A 22,951-nucleotide genomic window follows, 5' to 3' on the forward strand; every position below is an offset into this window, starting at 1 on the left:
TGGTGGCCCTGCAGCCTAACCTCTGTCTGCTTCATTTTGTAATTTAGAAATGTCTCCCTGAGGCAAAAACAAAACCAAAACATACAACAAACACACCAGTGGGGGATTTTAAAGGGCAATTATTAGCCTGAGCTTGAAATAGGGACATAACCAGCTTCTGAAAACTGCCTCAAGCCTCAGCAGCTCTAGGCACAGTTGCTCTGGACCAGTGCGCTCCCCCTGCAGTGCTCTGCACCTCCTGGGCTTCAGGGTGCGCTGTAATGAAGGAGCCTTACAAAAAAAAAAAAAAAAAAAAATGCCAATTGAAGACTCTGGGGAAGGGAGGCCATCCTGAGGTACCCGGACAGGCTTGAGAGGTGGTTCTGTGCGAGCCTTGTGAGTTTCAACAAGGCCAAGTGCAAGGTCCTGCACCTGGGCTGGGGCAATCCCAAGCGCAAATATAGGATGGGTAGAGAATGGATTGAGAGCAGCCCAGAGGAGAGGACTCGAGGGTGTTGGTTGATGAGAAGCTCAACATGAGCCAGCACTGTGCCCAGAAAGCCAGCTGCATCCTGGGCTGCATCAAAAGCAGCAGGGACAGGGCGCTGAGGGAGGTGGTTCTCCCCCTCCACTCCACTCTTGTGAGACCCCACCCGGAGCCCTGTGTTCAGCGCTGGGGCGAGCACAAGGACACAGAAGTGTTAGAAAAAGTCCAGAGGAGGGCCACAAAGATGATCAGAGGGCTGGAGCACCTCTCCTACAAAGACAGGCCGAGGGAGTTGGGGTTGTTCAGCCTGGAGAAGAGAAGGCCCCGGAGAGACCTGACAGCGGCCTGGCAGGGCCTAAAGGGGCTTACAGGAAAGCTGGGGAGGGACTGTCAGGGAGTGCAGTGATGGGACAAGGGGTAATGGCTTGTTTAAAGCCATTAAAAGAGGGTAAAAGCCAGTAAAAGTGGGCAAATTTAGATTAGATGTTAGGAAGAAGTTCTTCACTCAGAGGGTGGTGAAGTCCTGGCACAAGCTGCCCAGAGAAGCTGTGGCTGCCCCATCCCTGGAGGTGCTCAAGGCCAGGCTGGATGGGGCAACCTGGTCTGGCGGTAGGTGTCCCTGCCCATGGCAGGGGGTTGGAACTGGGTGGGCTTTAAGGTCCCTCCCATACAAATCATTCTGTGATTCTGAGTCATTTTTATAGGAAACCTATCTTACATAAATAAATAAATGTCTCGAGTAAGTATAAAGCAAATACAAACCTCTGGCATTTGGCAAGATTCTAACATACCTTACAAGGAGAAGCCAAAAGCCTAACAGCTCACTTCCACACGTGTGCTCCAGCACAAGTTGAAGAGTTATGATGTGTAAGACTGTAGGTTTATGTGCTAGGTCCCCTGGAAGTACAGGCTGCCAGTTTAGAGGAGTGGGCAGAATTGCGGAGGATGAAGATGATACCAGAGCTGAGATGTGTAGGACTAATCACCTCTGTAAAATCTGGATCTGATGTATCTAAATGTGCTAATCATTTTTCCTCTCAAAGACATACAACCACAATCCTGAATGGAGGCACTCTAACCTGCCAGTAACATCAACCTGTCTGTACCATATTGTTTCCACCTTTCAGACCCCAACGTACGCAATAGATTGGTCTACTCAGACTTCCTTCACTCCCAAAGTGAAGATACCGATATAGAATGATAGAATCATTTAGGTTGGAAAAGACCCTTAAGATCATAAAGTCCAGCCATCACCTAGCACTACCAAGTCCACCTCTAAAACATGTCCCCAGGCACCACATCCACACAGCTCTTAAATACCCCCAGGGATGGTGACTCCACCACATCCCTGAGCAAAGCATTGCCCCTTACCAGTAAAAGAACATATCACTAAAGGGGATATCATATCACAGTGGAGGGTACAGAGAAGATGGGGTCAGACTTTTCTGAGAGGGTATCTGTGCCAAGAGGCAGCAGACACAAGTTGAGGCAATGGAAATTCCAGTTAGACATGAGGGAAAATATTTTTCACTATGAGGGTGGTCAAGCACTGGAAGAAGCTGCCCAGCGAGGCTGTGGCTCTTCATCCATCCATAGCCTGACTGGACACAGCCTTCTGCCACCTGGGCAAAGAGGAAGGGTTGGGCCAGATGTCCTCTAGAGGCCCCTTCCAACCCAAGTCACCCTGTGGTTCTTTGTATACTGCCTGCCACTTGCTATGGCAATCACCCTGGGAAATACAATTGTGTGTTCTATATTTTATTTATTTTCCCCAAAAATATCTAAGTATAAATCCCAATGCAGGAAACACAAGCTTGTTACAGCAATGATATTACGTGCATGTGCAGTCACATATCAACAGGTTAAGGCTGTTTCTGCTGACAGTGGGAAGCAGCAAGAATCTGCAGACTTTTCCAGAGACATGGTTGTCACCACACAATCTCCAAACCAAACAGGTATGGTGGGGACACGTGGACCATAGCAGTAGCAGAAGTACCTCAGATTACAAGCAGAAGAGTTTTCTCCTTCATCTGTGGTGGAGATTCCTTCATCTCTTTGGTGCTCCAAGGAAGCTGGTCCCCTGAGCTTGCTCCCAGCACCCAGGTGGGATTCCTTTCGGTGACACTGGTTATTGTCAACAGATCAACAACCTAAGTAAGGTCTGCAGATTCCCTCTGCTGGCTAGGGATGGAGAGGCACTGTCAAAAGACAATTCATCCCATTAAACTTAGATGCCTCTCTTCTAGCAGCGTTCATTTGACTGAATTTAAAGTATCACAGGAATGAGGTGAATCACCTAGAGGTGCCTACTTCTCCCCTTTGGCCAGAAAGAGGTTTAAGTCTGAGAGGTGAGCATTGCCATTAAAGATTTTTAAGGTGAAGGTGATAAGCCTCAGCCCAAAGGATGCCTGAGAGTGGCAGAGGGCCCACATCAGGGATGTCTTCTCCTGTGTTCCAGTGAGCAGCCAGGCCGGGGAAAGGAAGAGCTTTGCTCCAGCTTAACAGCTGTTCCTCAGGGTCCCGAGGATCAGTGCAGGGAAGGAAAGTGAGCAGCCTTTCCAGGCATTTTTTGGGCTTTCCCAAAGCAGAGTTATGTTCTTCCTAGAGGTGGGCAGGCAGGAGTAGGGTAGAGAAAAATGATTCCCTTGAGGTCACCAGTGGCATTGGGGGCAGAGCTAGGAAGAGAAAGACATTGTCATTCTCTTGCTTCAGCCACTAAGAGATGCCAGTTGATGTTCAGATGATGGGAGCAGCAGACACACTTTTCAGACCTCTGCTTGAGAGACAAGTTCACCTTCAGGCCTGGTGCTTATATCCTCGTATCAGCACCTATCTCCGAGTCTCTTTCTGAGCTTGCTTTATCACTGCTTTCTTGTCCAGCAGCCTTCAGTTCATCCATTTTCTTGCTGCCAGGTAGTCTTTTGGGGCAAGCTGGGAGATACCGAAACCAAGAGACAGCACAGTATTTGGTGCCTATGCCAAATGGAAGATCATAGACCTTGGAAATGAGCTCAGAGTTGCCCGCCTCTCCCTTGTGGCTATGCTTCCATGCCAGGAGTCCCCGCTCCTCCAGTGTTCCTGTGAAAGCAAAAGTAAGATGCTTGTGTTTTTACCACTGAAATGGGTGTTCTGGACAAGCAACTACCTTGTGCACTCCACACCCAGCTCTCAAATCCCAGCAGACCCACTAGAACATACAAATCCCTCGCACTTAAACCTTTCTCGCTCCAAAGGTCTTCACAAAAATCAGCTAATGAGCTGCTAGACAATACCCATCTTCCTGCAATGGCTTCCAGGTAAGCAGTCTTCTCCACTGCTTTTTTAGGTTTTCACAGACCATGGGGGATGCAAGAACTGTTCAAGGGGCATCAAAAAGTGCTAGAAAAACAAGGTGGGGTGTTAACTGCTCAGATACTGTGGGGTGAGGGAATAAGGTTTAGCTAGCAATTACTAACTGCCTGTAATTGTTGCAGCAGCTGAGTCCCTCTTGGGAAAGGGAGTGAACACACCTGTAAATTCTGTAAATTGTGCCCGGAGGAGCTGAAGATCAAGGGTACAATAAAATTAATGAGCCAAAAGGATATTGGCTTTTCAGTAATTCGAGTCAGTAAAAGAGCCTGGTTAACAGAGTGCCCTTCCTATTCTGTTTTTGCATCAGAACTGATATTTTCCTCTCTAATTCTTACACTATTCCCCCCTGAGCTTGATGAAAATCATAGGGTCTTTGCTGACTGTGAGGGCCAACTGCAGGTCCTGTATCCTAACTTTGGTCATCAGCCTTTCCTGCTGCTTTCCCTTGCTGTGATAGAAATTCAGCCTCAATTTCAGCAGCTCTCATAAGCAGGCACACTTTAGCACATTGCCTAGAACTAGGGAAGAAATATTTATTCCAGTTTCCCCACGGTTGCCTTTCTCTCTCCTTTCAACATGACTGTAGGCTAGCATTTTCCATAAAAGACATTTTCCTAAATAAACGTTTCCTTAAACTGTGTCAATCTTGAAAAACAAGTCATTTTCTTATAGGCTGCCTTTTTGCAACCAGAGACCATTGCATTGATGGGCTCCCTGTCTCTCCTGTTCCTCACCCGTCTCCAGGAGGAGTTCAGTGACGTGGTGTTTCATGGTTGCTATCACAACTCTTACCCATAGAGCAGTGGTAATGAAGACAAAAAATGCTAGGAAACGAATGCTAGGGCAGGCTTGAACAAGCAGCGTAGCTCATTTCAGCAAATCCTACCTGGAATGGTGTTATCCAGGATAAACCCCAGCAGTCCACCCACAAACATGCCAGTGGTAAGCAGCACCTGGATCACCTGGTCCAGCTGGATGATACCTAGCAGAAAAACAAAGCTCTGGATAGTGGTGCAAAGAGATACATATTCAACCAGCAACACAGCCGGTGCCAAGAGGCTGCAAGCTGCATGGTTGTTTAGGCAAGACTTGCAAATCCCAAAGGAGAGCCTGAGATTTGGCATTGGGAGGGAAGTAGACCTCACTGCCAGTTTCAAACCTATCATTTTATTCTGCATAATTATTCACTGACCCAGCTGCAAGTGAGCAGCAGATGACTCAGAAATAAGTTAAGAGCCTATTTACAGTGCAGATCACAGCACTAACCCCCCAAAATCCTTCTTCTACTCCAAAAAGGTTCTGAATCTCCATGACATAATGCCAAGCAGTTCCCTACAAAAATATGAGCTGCAGTTCCCAAAGAAATATTGGGAAAATTAGCATGGGATTTCACCACAATTAATTAGGTGTGATGTCTCTCTGTGAGGGCTAATGCACACAAGAAAAACAGCCCAGTGATATGGAGTATCTTACAGTCCAGAGAGCATGAGATCTGTGGTCCCAGCCTTTTCAACAGCCCATCTAGGATGGGTGGGCTCTTAAGAGATGACACTATAGCCTTTGTGACAAAGATATGAATCACATGAGACACAGGGAAGGAGCAACTGTTGGAGGACCAGAAATCTCAGCACAGTGAACTTGGATCAGCAGTGCTTAGCCCAACAAGAATCTGTCAAGGTGCAGTCACTGGTATTTCCACAGCAGAGCTGTGTTTCAGACCAGAGGACAAGAACAGCACTCCGAGAAAGCAACAGTCAACAGTCAAAGCACAGCTTTCAGAGATTTGTATGGAAAAAAAATGCATTTAAAAAAATTCTCTGGATCAGTCTTTGCTTCAGTTCTGTGCTACAGAAAATGTTTCTAAAATAACAATGTACTATCACTTCTTACCTGTTTCTAGCCGTGCGCTATTTTTGTTTGCCCAGTTGGGAACTGTGAGGCCAGCAAATACAGAGAATCCAAATATAAAGATGTTTCTGGAGGAGTTCATATCCGTGTACTGCACAGAGAAATTGTATACATTACTATTTGCCATTTGGAATTACCAAAACCCGGGGATTGCTGTTGTGTTAGTGAGCCATGCTCAGATGTACACACAAACCCAATGACAGGTGTTAGAACAGGAAGCTCTGCTTAGAGCTGAACCAAAATTAGCAAACGCTTTCAAAACTGTGTATGGCATACACTAGCATTTTTATAGGGCAGATGCAGTCAGATGGCAAAGCACTCCATGATCTCCAGCTGAGATGCTGGGAAAAGCTGTGATTCAGCCATCAGCACTGAGCAAACTGCTGGAAGAGTTGGAAATTGAACCCTTCTACTGAAGCCTTCTGCCCGGCTTGTGCCCCCTAGTCGAAGGGCTGTCCCCTAAATACACATTACTATAGGACATGGAGAAAAATCATCTATAGGAGCAGTGGCAGAAATGCCTCCCTTGCTGGTAAGAGCTGCCTTGAGATAAACCATGTTACTGGAACGAGCAGCCCTGGCACTACTGGGGCATTAGTCATCCTGCTGCCCCAGTTGATGGCAAGCCCTTTCCCAACCAGGAACCTGTCTGTGATTTAGCCTCTGTGTGCGTGTGCCCTCATGTTCACCCGAGGAACTGCCAGTACAAATGTTTGCATTTGCCGCAGCACAGCTACGTCTGACTTAGGCTGGTAAGAATCTGGCCTGGAGCCAAAGTCATCTACCCTAGGGATGAAACAGCATGCACACAGCTGATACCTGCAGATTGGAAATCCCCACTGCCGTGATAATGCCAAACATCACGAGGAACATGCCTCCGATGACAGGGGTGGGTATGCTGGCAAACATCGCCCCGACTTTCCCAAAGACGCCGCTGAGGAGCATGGTGCAGGCACCGGCAACGATCACCATGCGGCTCCCAACCTGGGGCAAGAGGAAGAGGAGGCAGTCGTGGGCTGGCACAGCAAGGCAGGGGGTGGCAGTGCCAGTCAGTGCAGAGCTGCCAGGCAGGGCTTGCGCCTCTGACCGAAGTACTTGGTGTTGCCTTCTGTGCCAAGGTTTGGACACAGCCACCGGTGAGCTGGGAAGTTCTCACCGTGTGGAAAGTCCCTGTAGCTGCAGACTAGGAAATGTTTACCATAATGGGCACTCCGAGAACAATCAGGGATCCCCACCTGTGTACTTTATGTTATCTTCCTTACTGCTGCCAGGACTTAAACATTTTGCTGTGAAACAAAAAGCTTATTAATAATTTCAGAGCACAGTAATTCCCTCACACCGCTTTGCTCTCGCTTCGGCCCAGAAATGTCCTGGCATACCCCCAGGCTGGCGCTGCAATCACCCAATTAATTCACTGGACAACGCTTCCACCAGGGGTTAGATTTCTATCCAAAAATGGCTTTCAACTAGATGTCCTGCACCATTCCCAGGGGACAAAATGTGGGAGAGAAGAGCTGGCCACGCTGGTTGCTTCCATCCTGAGCTCTTGGATCTAATAGATCCTTTCCATGGTCATCTACAGAAGTGGGGAAGTCTCTTGGTCTGCCCCCTACCCATCTAGCTTCAATAAAAGCAGCTCGCTCTCATTTTTTCCCTGGGAAGAGCCAGGGGGTCAATTCTTAGTCTGGCACTACAGCTAAGAGAGGATGAAGCACAGAGCCATGCCTTTCATTCAGAGCTGTTAGAGTATGTGAATAGGGAAGAAAGAGAGCATCTGCCAAACAAAGGGATGAAAGAGACATTTACAGATTGCAGAAATTAAACAGAAAAGCAGCAATATTTATTAGACTTTCAATTCAAGATAGGCCTAGCCACACAAAAACTTGGACAGCTTAAAGAATCACGTTAAGATTTACAGTTTTCAAGTCTTAGGCTGAGAAATTCTGTAATCCTCTGCAAACAATTTATAATTCAATTAATTATTTTAATCCTTCCATTGAAATATCTGAAGAATGTCACTTTTCTTTCAAGGGCATTTTACAAATGCTTTCAACAGAAACATTCCCAGTAACTAGTAGTGTCTCTTTTTAAATATCTTTAAAAATACTTTAAAGGCACATATTTACGAAATACTAAGTGTTACTTAATTGTGAAAGATAAATGAATGAGATTTGGTGGGGAGTTTCAAAATAAAATCATGCATTGCCTTCAGGTGCACTTTTTATATTCCTTGGCTTAAAACCTTGGGACACCATTACCATCAAAACAGTAATTTAATAAAAGCCAGAAGAGCTATTTGTTCCAGGATTAGAATAAAGCTTCAGATTCTTAAATTGCCAAAATTGTGAAATGTCAAATTACCCAATATATGGAGTTGGCCTTAAAGGCAAATTAACTAATCCACTGATACCACAACTGGGAGCATCTGCTTCTAAAGCCTCTAGATTCGAGTTTGTTTCAATTATGTCAGGAAAACAAGAAAATTGGTTCTCCTTCTTAAGATTGGAGAAACCGCAGTTCTCTGCTACATATATGGTGATTCTGAGATCTTTACCCCTCCTTAAAATCGTCCTCTTATTTTCTGGATGTGAGAGCTCAGTACTGGCATGTTGGGCTTGATCCAGTAGCTTAAACACAGGTGTCTGGTGCCATTTAAGTTGTTGGATCTTGGCAGTTTTTGGCAGCTTCTCTTTTGCCTTACCTGACAGCCCCTGTGTATATCTGAAATATCCAAACACATCTCAGGTGGTGCTGGACACCTGTGTTTAAGCAAAGGAAACGAGTCCCTTGTGTTTCTTTTTGTGATGGAAAAATATATTTCCCATGTAAAAACCAAATGAAATGGAATCTGCCTTGTGCTCTCAGCATCACCACCTATCCCAGTCAGAGTCGGATTTAAGACTGAGATGGTTTCTTAAGTCACAAGGTGAGCAGAGGTGGGATCTAAGGGAACTCTCTCTGCTGAATCAGCATGGATGGCATGTCTGTCTGAAGGGCTTGGGGTACACGGGGAGAAGGCTTGTCCTATAATCCAATAATTATGGGTTTGATCACTTCTGCATTATCATCACATCAGCAAACCCCACGTGTCATGAAAGACCAGGCTCAGGTGTATGGTCAGTATGCACCAACCCCATGGTGACAAGGTCAAACACTGTAAAAATGGTTATTGTGACTGAAGTTTATAAAATCCAGTGAAATAACTAATAACATAGAGTGGGAGCCATAAGTCAACTTCTGCATTCATTTACAGACTCACGGCTCTGCTGACATGACATAGCTTGTTTGACAATTATTTTAAAATGTTTTCAAGTGGTTGCTGGATGTACCCATCCTCTAGCTGTAAATCTTAGTGAAAATCTATGATCTGATTGTTAAAGCTTATCTATCTCTGGAAATTTGTTTTCCTTATAAGAGCAATATAAGGATATAAGTATCTCTTATAAGAGATACTCAAGGAATTCACAAAACTTTATGTGGAAGTAAAAACATAAAGGAGTTGGCACCACATTTTATCCTTTCCTCTTTAAAGATATCTAAAGGAAGATGGATAGACAGACAGACAGACAGACAGGTAGGTAGACAGATAGTCTTTGATAAATCCAGTCCTTAGGACATTTCAGAGTAGGTCAGTAACATACTGCCCTTTAGTCTTACAGGAGCCTAAGCCAGGAGCCACAAGTAATGGCAGCTTGTACTTCTCCCACACAGACTATGAGCAATGAAAGAGGGAACGACAACCTGTGCTATGTGATTGGCAGCACCCTGAGGTAGGCAGCAGGCACATTTTCGGGAGGCAGTCCCTGCAGAGATGGGCTAAGGTCGCTTCCCAGCTCCAGTCTATCCCCCTACACACAACACACCCATAAACACACCGGGGAGGAGCTGCAGGAGGCCGAGAGCACCACAGTCACCGCACCGTACAAGGCTCACCTTGGTGATGCCCAGGGCCCCCACGTTCTCGCTGTAGGACGTGGTGCCGTTCCCCGTTCCCCAGGCCCCGGCCAGGAGGCAGCCGATGCCCTCCACCCCGATCCCGCGGTTGATGGCGTGCTTCGGCGGTGGCGGGGCGCCAGACAGGCGGGCGCAGGCGTAGTAATCCCCCATGGACTCCAGCATGGAGGAGATCACCCCCGCGAGGATGCCGAATATCCCAGCCAAGCTGACAGTTGGCACTCCCCACTGGCCTGCAAATACAGAGCTCGGTTCAGGCTCAGTTTGCTCTGAAATCTACTGAGGGGAAAAAATGATAAGGGTATTTGTGGGTATTTGCCTCATTTTTGGCACTTCATCTCCCCGTGGTGGCCATGAACCAGGCAGGGAGCAGCAGCGAGAGATGGGGGAGAGGGTTGCGGGGTCACGCTGTGGTACCTGGGTAAGGGATCCGGAACCAGGGAGCCCGAGACAAAACGTCCCCACGTGTGTCTGTCCGTGCCAGGTAGCCATAGGCGGTGGGGTCCCCAGGGAGGACGTCGGTCACCGTCAGCACATAGCAGAGCAGCCAGCTCAGGGACAGCCCCAACAGCACCTGCCCGTCACAGTCAGCAGGCTGGTTAGGGCACACCTGCATCGCTGGTGAGGTCGGGCAGGGTCTGGGATGAGTCCAACCCCTTCCCCATGCATGTGTGTGCGTGCACGTGGGATGGAGGGAGAGGGACAGCACAGCAAGGGTCCCAGCCCTCCCTTCCACCCCATGAGCAGGGCGGTGGGAACCTTCTCCCCGCTGCCCCCTCGCAGCATAGCCTGTGGCAGGAAGTGTTCAGTCCCCTTGAAGCGAGTGGGAACAGCCCCAGCAGTCTGGGCTGGGTGAGGCTGGTCCCTCCGCCACGCCAGACTGGTGACCAGGAACCCGAACATACCGGGAAGATCTGGAAGAGGTAGACAGGGGAGAAGTGGCACTTCTTGCCTCTCTGGTACGACGGCAGTGGTACGGGGATGTCCTTCAGGTACTGAGAGAACAGAACTATGAAAAATATAGTCCTGGGAGGAGGGAAAACCAGACCATGAGACAAAATGGGTGCCCAGCTGCCCACCTGTCCCCACATTAACTGAAGGACTGGCTACCCAAAGACCCAGGACTCCAGAGGACCTCATAAACAGGCTCTCAGCACCGGAGGGTGGCTCCAGCAAGGTTGGGGCAGAATGAGCTTTTGGACATGCTCTACCAAGGGCTTGTTCTGGTGGCCACGAGGTGCAGCCTCTCTCCCATCCCTCAAGTGGGACTGAACCTCTTGGCAGCAGCAGTGCAGAGCTGCACAAAGATGCACCACAGCATACAGCCAAAGGTTACCAGTCATAATTCAAAGCACTCACTGAGTGACTGGACACAGAACGTCGGAGGGGGAACCAGTTTCCCTTTCCTGGTTTCTAAAGCTGCAGAGCCCAGACCGGCTGCATCAGTGCATGTTTTGTGCATTTGCACAAAGGGGCTCAGCACCCTGATGAATCACTGCAGAGCACTCGTCTATCTTTGGTAGGTGTCACTGCTTATTATTCAGGTTGCCTGACACATTCCATTAACGGATGCTATTTTCAGCTGCTTATAATTCTGCCTAACTTTACCCATTCGGGATGAAAATTTCCATGGAAAACATCTGCCTCAGGCCAAATATTTCTGAAGAAATATATCCTAAACCTATTTAGAAGAGTGATGATCAGGAAATAGGCATAGTATAGCCTGTGTTGAGAAGGTCATTTTGCCTTGAGCAGTGGTAAGGTCTGCCTGTGACCCACAGCAGAGATTTGAGGTTTAGTAAGATTTGTCCTCTGGGGAGATACATATTGCTCTTTCTCACAAACCTCTGCTCAAGTATGATCTGTAACAACGATCATTCGTCCCAGGTACTCGGCATAAACATCTGTGACTTTAGCATTTGCAGGCTGTAAAGATCGGGAGCTTTTTTTCAGGAATATGTCTGGGCCTTGCCAAGTGATGAACTGTGTATGTACCATCACCATGTGAGCAAGTGAGCACACGCTAACCCAGTTTCTCAAGGCAACAGTGGGCATTGCCCATTATGGGGGCTCCGGGATGTGGTGGGGGCTGGACAGCAGGGCTGAGAGCACAGGGCTCATGTCTTCTGCCATCTCCACCATCTCCTTCTCCCTTTCCCTAACAGCACCAATGGAGAATGGAGGAGGCAGCAAAAGAGGACACAACCCACATGGCTCAGAGCACAATGATCGGGTTGGGGCAAAGGAGTCTGAGTCATGAAAGGACTGGGATCAGGGAACAGAACAATGCTGAAGAGGAAGCTGGAGAGCAGGGAGACAGGAAGGGTTTGGGGTCTTATGGTGTGCTGGTGGAAGAGATCAGTGAGGTGAGGAACTGGAGGTGGAGAAGAGAGGTAGCATTTGGGGCCTGAGAGTGTAGGTGTGGGCAGGCAGAACAGAACCAGTAGTGCCAGAAGTGGAGCTGGGAGCAGAAGCCCAGTCTGGGGCTGGATCATGACCCTACAACAATACGTTGCCTTCCCAGGGCTGCATTCAGACCTGACCCCTGAGTCACCAAAGGCAGCTCTGAAGGCACTAGCAAACCATTGGGAGTCCTTACAGTGGGTAAGAATCTGCTGCTGCTATATGTTAGCCTGAGCTTAACTCTGTATTATAGATCTGAAAGTGCTAAACCTGCAGGCGAACCGTGCAGTGGACCTTTTTTTTGAAATTGTTTCTGAAGTACCAACAAACTTCTGCCACCAAGCATACTTGTACACTCATGCACAAAGGCACACACACAGATAGCCTTGAAAGAAAGCTCTTAACGGTGCAAAGCCACATACACACAACGCGGACATTTCCCAAAGGCCCTCTGTGGAGAAAACAATTCTTCCTCTTGTGAAAACAAGCCAAGAAGCAGCAGCTATTCTAACTCGAGGAATACCTAACCCTGGGTGCTCAACTTTGTTGTTTTAGAAATATCTTTTTAATTTAAGTAATGGGTGTGTAAGATAGTGTGCATAGATAGACAAATACAACAGAGAGGCCCTCAGCAATGACTCACAGGAAAGACTTGTTTCTCTATTGACCTATGAACTTCGGGTTTTCATTATATCAGATGCTTTTAAATCAATTTTTGGTTTTGCTTTGTTGCTGGTGTTGCTGAGGTCTCTAAGTTCTTTGGGAGGTAACTACACCATGCTGGTGTCTTGCACAAGCCTGCTGGATGTTAATGCTCAACAAATAAACCTTGAACTCAGGAGAAACCTACTACCAGCTGTAACCCCTGGTTTAAAATTTGAGGTAGGTGGTTTGTGTACACCCAGTTTTCACAAGGGGAAGTGAGACTTACATGAAGGCTATGCCCCAGTGCTGCCCAGCATCCTCTCCAGCTGAGTCAAAGAGAGGTAGTGCAACCAAGGAGATGGTGGGGGCAATTGTCAGGGGCCCGATGAATCTGATCAAAAATCCAATCAGGCCAGAAAATCCAACTAAGATTTGAAAGCAGGAAGCTACCATGATAGCTCCTTGTACCTGGAAAAATGAAGAAAGAGAGCAGAGGGTGAATGGAGCTCCAGCTGTTAAGCCTTTTTTTAGGTCAGTGCCAAACCAGTGTGAGAGCCAGGCTCGGACTCCACAGATGGACCAGTTCAGAGGCCATCCTGCTGGTTACAGCATGGCTCAGCTGAGTAGGACATGCGGTGAAGGACCACCAAAGTACCAGTACATCAATTCCCACCTTGGCTGAGGGATTTAGTCCTCACCAGGGCTAATTTATTCCAGAGACTCCTCCTGCCTGTCCTTTGCACCATCCAAGCATGCAGCAGCTTCCCTGCACCCTCTTTCTGCTCCCCCAAAATGCAGGAAAAAAGCTCTTGCTCTGAAAGTGGGAGTAGAGACACAGCCTCCTCTCACCTCCCAGCTGGGAAGGGCTTGGGAAGTTTCAGCACTCTTGTAGGACAGGAGGGTCATGACAGCCTCTCTTTTTTCTATCAGTTTCCCTCCAGGGACACAATTATCACCTTGAACTTTTCTGTGTTTGACAATCACTGTTTAAGTAGCCAGTGATCTGTCCTGAAAAGCCATTTGCTGTTCCCTAGCCTCCAGCTAGGGGACTCTAGGGTGAGGCTGCTCTCTGCCTTTGCAGATTTGATGATAAACCCAGGCTGAATCCCCTGCTGTGCTGAGCACCTTCTTTCATCCCAACTCCAAAGGGAAAAGAAACACAGAGGGCTGGGGATGAAGCACCCAGCCTGAAAGGAAAGATAGCAGCGTCCTTATGACAGAACAGGTTTTATACATATCAGTAGGGATGGTATGCTGCTCTGCACAGCAAATACTTTGTGAGCTTACAATTCCCAAATACTTTGCAAAGCACCCTGGTGTAGATTGACAGAGGCAAATTTAGTCACTTACCCTGAAATGGCAATAGATATAAGATAAGACAATGAGATCTCTGACCCTTCCTCCTCTCTTTTGACTACCCAAGAACACATTTTACTGTAATATTTACAGTAAGTTCTGCCCTTCCATCTCTTTTACTAGGTTTCATGTGAACAGACAAGGTCCCTTCATTAGAAACATCTTCCTCAGGAAGATTTAAAGTAGATATTAGGAAGAAATTCTTCACTCAGAGGGTGGTGAGGCCCTGGCACAGACTGCCCAGAGAAGCTGTGGATGCCCCATCCCTGGAGGTGCTCAAGGCCAGGCTGGAGGGGGCTTTGGGCAGCCTGGTCTGGTGGGAGGTGTCCCTGCCCATGGCAGGGGGTTGGAATCAGGTGATCCTTAAAGTTACTTCCAACCCAAATCATTCTGTGATTCCATTTTATGAAAACACCAGGAAAGCTGTAACAGAGTGAGGTCCACTGTTGATGGAGCATTCCCAGCACTGATGTCCCTACCATGCTGAGGTGCTTTTCTGAAAGCAAACAGCCTTAATAAAGAAGAGGTGCCACTGAAAATGCAATATACCTCTCGCATCCGTGTCTGCCAGACTTCAATGAACTCTGGTGAAGAGGCATTCACGAGCGTGGCGTTCTGCGTCCAAGCAGGGCACTTCCATTTGGGGAGAGACAGCATGGCCAGGGTGGGGGTCAGGAATGCAAAAGTCCCTCCTTGAATAATAGGCAACCTGGAAGGAGAACAGAGGGAAAAGTTGACAAGTGAGAATGCTGGAATCTCAGTTCCGTAAGGGTGAGAGACAGAAAAGCAAAATAATTTGAAAAAAAAAGAAAATCAGTCTGCTCATGGCCACTGGCCATGTCTTTTGAATTGTTCTGGCAAGTCTCTATCACTGACAATGCTTGGGAATTGCTGTCCATTGTACTTAAGAGCAACAGCCACGATGGAAAGGCACATTGGCTCTGGAGTCAAACTCTTCTTTACGGAAAAATTGTCCTCCTAAGGTGTGACTACGTGCATGTGCTAAAACAACAGCCAAAAGAACAAGTTGGAGGAGGAGAGAAGAACAAGGAAGAAAGATGGTGAGACTCTGAAGAAAAGTTTGGCATTGACCTAGGCCCAAATCCCACCAATATCCAGTTGTTTTCTCTGTTCACTTAAGATGCCTCATTTTTCTTCACAACTAGCTTAAAACCACAACCACAAATATACGCTGGCTGCTGCCACTCCATAACCATCCTCAGGCTGGGGTCACTGGAAATTGTGACTTAGCTTTTACTAGACTGTTTTTAAAGCTAACCCATCTGCCCCATTTCCACTTACACTAGAACAGAATGGACATGGCAGTGAGCTTGGAACAAGCCAAGAGGAACCCCCAAGGCACTTTGGCTTCATTTGCTCAGGAAGCATCCCTAGGAGCAGCTCCCAGAGCAACCTCTCCTTGCCCCAGAAACTCTTGTGGCACCTGCTCAGAAAAGCAGCAGGGCAGCAATCCACATGAATGCTTTTGCAGGGCACAAATTTCCCTGGACCAGAAGCATTTCCACCATTCACCAGAAAGCACAGGAAAATGAAAGGTGGCAAAGCTGTAAGAGCACAACTCCTCTGTCACCTAAAACAGATGTTTATACCACTGCAAATAGTCATGCCATGTATAACCGGAGCACTGGTAGAACTTAACCAGTAAGTTATATTTGCACATCAGTCATCCATGGATTACTTATTTATGGCATCCATCCAAATATGTTGTAGCCTTCAAAGAATTTTGCTGGGCAAGGCAAAAACAAACAAATAAGCAAAAGTCACGGAAGGCCCAGCACCACCACTGTTGAATTAACAATAGCCCTTTAGCTCCTGAGTTCCTGGTGCATTGCCCCTGAAGCTGTTACACAGCTGGTGCTGGTGTGGGTGGGCTAATTGGAACTGTGGCACAAGCTGCACAGAGAAGCTGTGGATGCCTCATCCCTGCAGGTGTTTGAGGTCAGGCTAGACAAGGCTCTGGTCAACCTGATCTAGTGGGCGGCACCCCTGCCCATGGCAGGGATTTGGAACTAGATGGGCTTTAAGGTCCCTTCCAACCCAAACCATTCTGTGATTCTATGATCCTATGACTAAAGGCAAGATGGGGTACTGAGGTGATGCATATGGGGCAGATGGAGTTTTTTGCAGCAGGGTTTACAAGATGGAAAGCTGCAGCTTTAGTGAAGACGTTATGCTCTGATCATCACTGTAGGATGCCCAAGCATCTACTAAGGGGGCTCACCATAACGACAAGTGACCTGTGTCTCCTCAGGAGCTGCTAGGGTAGTTTCTCTAGTGACCCATCACTGCTTTTTCATGTTTTTTCACACAGCTGCAGGTTACAGTGGGTTGGGGTTTTCCCCTGGCTATTGCTTCAGCAGGGCTGCTGCCAAATTGCACTCACTCTTGGAAGGAATGTCCCCTTTTCCATGGCCAGTTCCTATCTCTTTATTCATGTGCCAGCAGTAGCTTTTAGCTGTAATTGTTTCTTCTTGCCTGATGCCCCCTCTTCCCTCCCAGACTAGTTGTAGGCTGCAGCCAGACCCTCTGAGCCACCATTTGGCAAAGCTAAACCAACCAATCTCACTCATGTTGCCTTTACGAGATGAGCTGTCTCCCTTCCCCATAACATGTTAATGGGTCGTCTCTGTACCTCTTCTCACTTCTTCTCTAAATCAGTCTTTCTTAAATATGGTCACCATGAGCTATGCAGAGCACTTAGCTGAGGGTTCCCCAGGGCCTCGGACAGTAACACTGATGTTTTCCAGGAAGAAGCATCCCCTTAACCTTGTATTTACTGTTTTTCCTGTCCTGTTGGTGACTCGTGGTTATCAGCTACTAAAGGCTTTGAGAAAGCAGTAAAAGGAGGGGGGAAAAAAAAGTGCTTCCAAGTCTTTCCCCAGGCTTGGTTTGATTACCATCCCTCCTCCAGCTGAGTCCACCCTTCTGACAGGGAATGTGCTCATGCCTTACAATCGGGGCTGGCAATGGTCATCTTGGGGATGGCCTGGGAGGACTCCGGTCTGAATCACCAGAATGGCTCCCACTTTGACCACGTACCCTAACCTGAATTTAATCAAACTCAGAAGAACCAGATAGACTCTTTTTGGTGGGGCCACTTCTGGGGATGGTGTCATCTACAGCCATTTCTTATGACAGACAGAGATGGAAAAGTTGCCCTGGGGAAAGATACAGGAAGTGTAAAAAAACATTTTGTGATTTGCTGGTAGAAGACTTTTAACCAGGTCATTCAGATTTGAAAGCCAAAGAATGTGTGGCTTTTGCTCCTCTCTGTGTCCCTAAAGGTGGCAGATGGGCTCCCATTTCTCCCAATCATCCCCTGCCCTAGAGTTCCTCAAGGACTCTGTGTCCCAGAATGAGATCAAAAGGGACCTGCTGCAGCTGGAGGATCCCTGATAAGGAAGAGGCAGATACAGCTTACTGAATCTTTTAATATTTTATTATTTATCATGGCCAATACCTTATGAGCCCAATGAGAGGTGCATCAATTTCCAGGAGATGCAGATGTCAAACAGTGAGGTAGCCACACAAAACTGTCAGGTACAGCAATTGCAGTACACTTTGGCATGTGTCCTGACTGCCCAAGGGTAGCAAATGACCCTTGTTAATAGATAAACTCTACAGCAAGCTGGTTGCTGAGCACGTAGTAATCGCATCTATAAATTTTCTTGCATATCCTATTTCTTGCCTTTGGCCTACCTGACTCCAAAGAGGACTTGCAGCAGGGTGCAAATGCCTGAGACAAAGAAGATGGTGCTGATCAGGTGGCTCTGGGTGAGCAGGTCATGCTGGAGGCAAAGCTCTCTGGAGAGGATCAGCGGGATGGCTACGAGACCTCCCATGGCTGTCAGGAAATGCTAGGAGCCACAGAGAAAGACTGGGTGAAGAAGGACACAGAACTGGCAATATATAATTACTGTGTTGCTGAGGGAAGTCTGAAAGTACCTAGCACTTTTGTGTTTGGGTGACACTAGCACCACCCATTCTCTTTTTTGACAACTTTAATGTTCTGTTAAGGGCGGTTCCAAAGTACCTACAAGAACCGCAATCCACTCCCACAGACTTCTCCCACTTTCCATGCCCAAGGACATTTTGTAGTCCTCTGAATCCCCCAGATTGCTGCCAGATGCAAACAGTTTATCCCCAGCCCTGCAAACAAAGCTGCTGGGGATGCTGTTCCAGGAAGTAGAGGACTTCCCAAGGAAGGGATCCGGTGAGGTGAGTGCAAATGTCTCTATTCATTTCATTTGCACCACAACTGATAACATAAAAAGTTAGCAAATCAGAGTTGTCCATTCTTTGCTATCAACTGCTTTTCTCACACAGTGCAATTACAAATAGTCTTAAAAAATGGACACCAAAGAATAGAAAAATCAGGCACTGTTTTTCAGAAGAGTCAAAGAGATATTTTCAATGATGACCTTTGCTTAATAACTAAATGTACAAATAATTGTTCAGATTTATTTTCACTTTAAATATTAACCTTATTTGTGGTGAACAATGGACAAGGTCAGGTTACTTCAGCTAGTAGCAATTCCTAGTTCTTACTCATAGTACAGGATGACAGTGGTAGAATTGGTGGCACTCAGAAACTCACCGTGCTCATTAGAGGCATGCTTTATTAAAATTATGACTCAGGTGTGTTCATAAAATCTTGTTTTTATACATTCTAACTCTGAGATGACCTTTGAAGGAAACAAAGTACAAGATGTCCTCCAAGCTCCAAGCACAGTCTGTCATTTCCTTAATCACTCTGAGATCTCTTTTTTCTGAGGCTCCGCACCCGGTGGCTTTGTGTGGCACTGAGGCATTTAACACACCTGGGCATGGAGTGGCCAAAGCAGTGTAGACCCTTCTCCTGCTTCCTCTGGTTAGCTTTTACTGCAGTGGTAAGGCAGAAGCTCACACGTCTTTAGCCACGTCTTTAGACCGGCTTCAGCAGAGGTATCTGACCTGTTCTTATTAGCTATTTGGCTCTGGTCCTGTCACTCTGCCTTCCATCTGCACTTCACGGGGCAGGGTGCAGCTGCCGGCAAAAGGATAGCAATCAGTGCTCAGGCAGCCATGGGAAGGACCAGAAGTCCACCAAGATCCAGCCCAGAACAGCTCCAGTCACACCTGGAGAACGTAAAGCACTCCCAAATTTGGGTTTTGCCCCCATAAACCGTCTGAACAACTGTTAACCTTCCATCCCCCCACCTTCTGCCTGCATCCCTGTCACACCTGAATGCCCAACAGGATGCACAGGTACCAGGGGGGCACATCTGTGATGGTGTAGGCTAGCTTCTCGTCACGGCCCTTGACTTCGATTTCCCCTGGGCCACAGGCAGCAGGATCCGGCAAGGAGCAGTGGTGGCTCCCATCTTCGCCCTGGTAAACAGAGAGACCCTTCGTTAGCCACAGCTGCCTCTCCTGCAGCCACGCTCCATGTCGTGTGGCAAACCCATGTATGTAGCTTTCAACAAGGCTAGAAGAAAGAAGAGCAACTGAGGGGAAATTAAAACAGAGGTAAAAACACATAGGGAAGTTGTTTATATGCTTATATACACGTCTAGTCCAGGAGAAACATCTGGGGGCATGTCAGCCTCAAAAAGACATTGGGACAAAGCATGTTAGTATCATTAATGCCTTGCTAAGAATGGAGAAACTGTGACCAGAAGCAAGAAGGAGTGTGCAGTGGATTAACACATGAATCTTGCACTGTCCCATTTTCTCCGGCCCACTCAAACATCTCTTTTGATAAAATACCTTGAAGCAATTTGACCCATTACAGAGTGGAAGCCTTTTTTGTATTCATTTCCTTCTCTTAAATCTTATTTTCCTGATCTCACACATGCCCTTACAAGTGTTCTGCCTCCATAAGCACACCTGTGCTGGATATAACCCAGGACACCTCTCTAAAACGGAGGAACCAGGCGAAACCGAAGACCATGGTGTCCCAGTGTCTGTTTCAAAGGAGCCAGCTGGCAGAAGCTGGGTGGAGACCTCATCCCCAGCAGGGGCTACCAGGTGCTACCCAGCTTGGCTGTCTGCCACGGGGATGGCACCCTGTGCTGCTGAGTAAGGGGCAGCACCGGGGATGGGGAAATGACCTGGGGACACGGGGCCTCGGGGAGGTGATGGGTCTAGAACAGCTCCCCAGGAAGGCTTGGATCCCCCCGCAGGCAGCCAGAAGCCCCAGGGCTCCCCAGGGAGCTGTACGCCTCACAGGGTTTGTTTGTGCAGAGATGTGCTTTGCCAAGGAAAGCAAAATATTGCTTTGCTTCAGTTGCCTCGGTTTTTAAGCTGAGTAAATGCCCCCAATTTTCTGCTTCTCCTTCCACCTCACCCTCACCTCTGTGCATACACGTGCACACACACAGACACCCCATGCACAACTACACACACATCCCACCTGTGCATGCACACAAAGCCATGTGCACACACTCACAAGGCAAACAAACCTGCTGTCAGGAGAAACTCAACCACTCTGTTAGCACCGAACTTCTTCTTCCTCTTCTTTTCTTTTGTCCTTCAAGTCCTGCCAGAATATAAGGACTCTGAAAGGCCCAGCAAAGCAGGGTGTATGCTCGTGGCTTACCTACTGCTGGAGCTAACACTATGGTCAGGGAACGGGAACTTAAAATTAATCTTACATTCAGTTGTACATTAGCAGATGTGGCCAATTAACCCTGCAGGACAGCATCAATCGTTTGAAATCTCCAAGTTTGCAAGACCTGTGGCTGCCCCATTTAAGATCATGCTGTTAGAAATGTGCTATCTGATACGTTCTAAAACACGGTGTATTTATCCAGCCAAGGCAGGCTGGGGTCATCACACATCCTTCAAAACAGATAGGTGAGGGCAGGGTTAATTCAAACTGAGCTCAGGCATGAACTTCAAGAGCAAAAGGCGTTCCTCAATAACTCCCTATGGAGGCATTTTCATTTCAGAACAGGAGGGCCTGTTCTGAGCTGTGGTTTAACACAAAGTACAGCAAGGTATTTAAGACTGCTCATGCAGGGAGTTATTTGGGGACAGCTACTCCCGAATAACACCACGGGTAGACGAATCCTAAGCTAGGCGGACAGCAGTAAGCTCCTTTCCTTTCACTGCAACTTTTCCCATGTTAGCCAGGAGGCACAGGGCAGCCGGGCAGAGCCTGTGCCAGTAACAGCCTCGCATGATCATCACGAGTGCCTGGCCTTCCCTGGGAGCTGGAGGGGAGCAAGCAGGGCTCAACGGGAGACAGATGAAGCAGAGATAACAGGACAAGGCAGGACAGGAGACAATGTCTGAGTAAACAAAAGGTGATGGGCACAAACTGGAGCACAGAAGGTTCCACCTGAACATCAGGAAGCACTTCTTCACTGTGTGGGTGATGGAGCGCTGGCACAGGCTGCCCAGAAAGTTTTTATTCTTTCCCTCTGTGGAGATCTTCAAAAACCACCTGGACGTGGTCCTGGACAGCCTGCTCTGGGTCACCCTGCTTGAGCAGGGGTTGGAGCAGGTGGTCTGCAGAGGGCCCTGCCAGCCTCAGCCATCCCGTGATGCTGAGGCACTGGGAGGAGGAAGAGGCAGGAGCAGTCTGGGGCAGGGACAGGCCCTTGCAGGAGCTGCTGTAGCTGCTCCTGGCGGTTCTCAGCCTGGCTGCTCCCCTGGGGCCAGGGGCTGAAGATGCCCTTTGCGTGCTGCATCAGGAAGGTGGTCAGAAACCAAACTGCTAGAACCACAGGCAGAAGACAGTGGTAGTTCAAACTTCAGGCAGTCACAGCCTGATCTGCTTTATGGGAGAATAGGTAGAAATGGAGATCATTAACGATAGTGAAAGCAAGCCTCTGCATTGCCCTGAGGCTCTGCCTGCAGCTACACACACAGCACTCCACCTCCACTGCTCACAGCAAGCTCTCCAAAAGTTATTTGAGAAATGGGAGACTCGGACACCAGGAGATTAAATGACTCCTCCAAAGTCCCCCAGCTGGGTGGTCTGTACCAAGGTGTGGGACAGTTGCAGGACCCCACTCTTAGACCCTTGCTGTCAGGATATAAGCAGCTTTCCTTGTTTCTAATGGAGGCAACCTCTGCCATGAGATAGGAATGGGGCTGCTGTGCCCCAAGTCCTTGCCCTGTGGTTCTGTTATAGCCCCCCAGTATTTCCTGTGCACTGCATACCTCTGAATTCACACATCATTTACAGCTTATACTATCCCACTATAAATCTACAGGGTGTTTTCCCTTGCTGACTCCCCAAACCCTTTTTCACCCACGTCTACAACAGTTTACCTCACTAGAAATAGATCCAGAAGACAAAGAAACACATTCTTCAGCAGGCTAAATTTGTTTTGTAATTCTACTAGTTAATATATAAATGCCTCTACCCGGGGACACCGGCACCAGGAACCACCAGCTCTCTTCCTTTTCATTATAGATATACTTGCACTGCCATTCACCTACTCCATCCTTTTAGAAATAATGGAGAGAAAAGAAGTGAGAAGGGCACCAGAGAGCAGAAACTGCACTGAGTCTGCAGCAGCAGCAGGCTTTAGTTAGGCTATCATTCCGCAAATTCCTGCCGATAAAAGAGCTGAGACAGACCTTCACCACACACAAGCATGCCAGCATCCAGTCCAACCCCCCTGACTTTCCCTTTCTCCTCCATTTGCAGGGAGCACACCAATTTATGCAAGAATTACCCGTCAGAGAAGAGCAGACTCACCACAAAGCTGGGGTTATCTAGCCCGTTGAGCTCTCTGTCTGAGGAGGGGGTCATGCCTTCCACTTTTCTTCACCGACTGCCTTGAAAAAGAAAGAGGAGTAAAAAGAAGGAAACCTCCCAAATTGCCACTCGTCCCGGTCAATACAGCCCTA

The 22,951-nt window shown here is 47.8% G+C and overlaps 1 protein-coding gene across 1 annotated transcript; it reads right to left on the reverse strand.

The window, feature by feature from the left end:
- Positions 1-2,984: 2,984 nt before the first annotated feature.
- Positions 2,985-22,948, reverse strand: LOC116499136 (solute carrier family 23 member 1-like). Its single transcript, XM_032203772.1, has 12 exons — positions 22,800-22,948; positions 19,328-19,474; positions 17,804-17,961; positions 14,633-14,792; positions 13,014-13,195; positions 10,585-10,705; positions 10,097-10,253; positions 9,659-9,912; positions 6,545-6,709; positions 5,708-5,816; positions 4,704-4,799; positions 2,985-3,544 (listed from the first exon to the last, which is right to left on the reverse strand). The coding sequence occupies exons 1-12, from the start codon at positions 22,851-22,853 to the stop codon at positions 3,276-3,278; spliced, it is 1,872 nt and encodes a 623-aa protein (XP_032059663.1). The 5' UTR covers positions 22,854-22,948; the 3' UTR covers positions 2,985-3,275.
- Positions 22,949-22,951: the final 3 nt, after the last annotated feature.

Source organism: Aythya fuligula, chromosome 1 (assembly GCF_009819795.1).
Source record: "Aythya fuligula isolate bAytFul2 chromosome 1, bAytFul2.pri, whole genome shotgun sequence".
Taxonomy (NCBI): Eukaryota; Metazoa; Chordata; class Aves; order Anseriformes; family Anatidae; genus Aythya; species Aythya fuligula.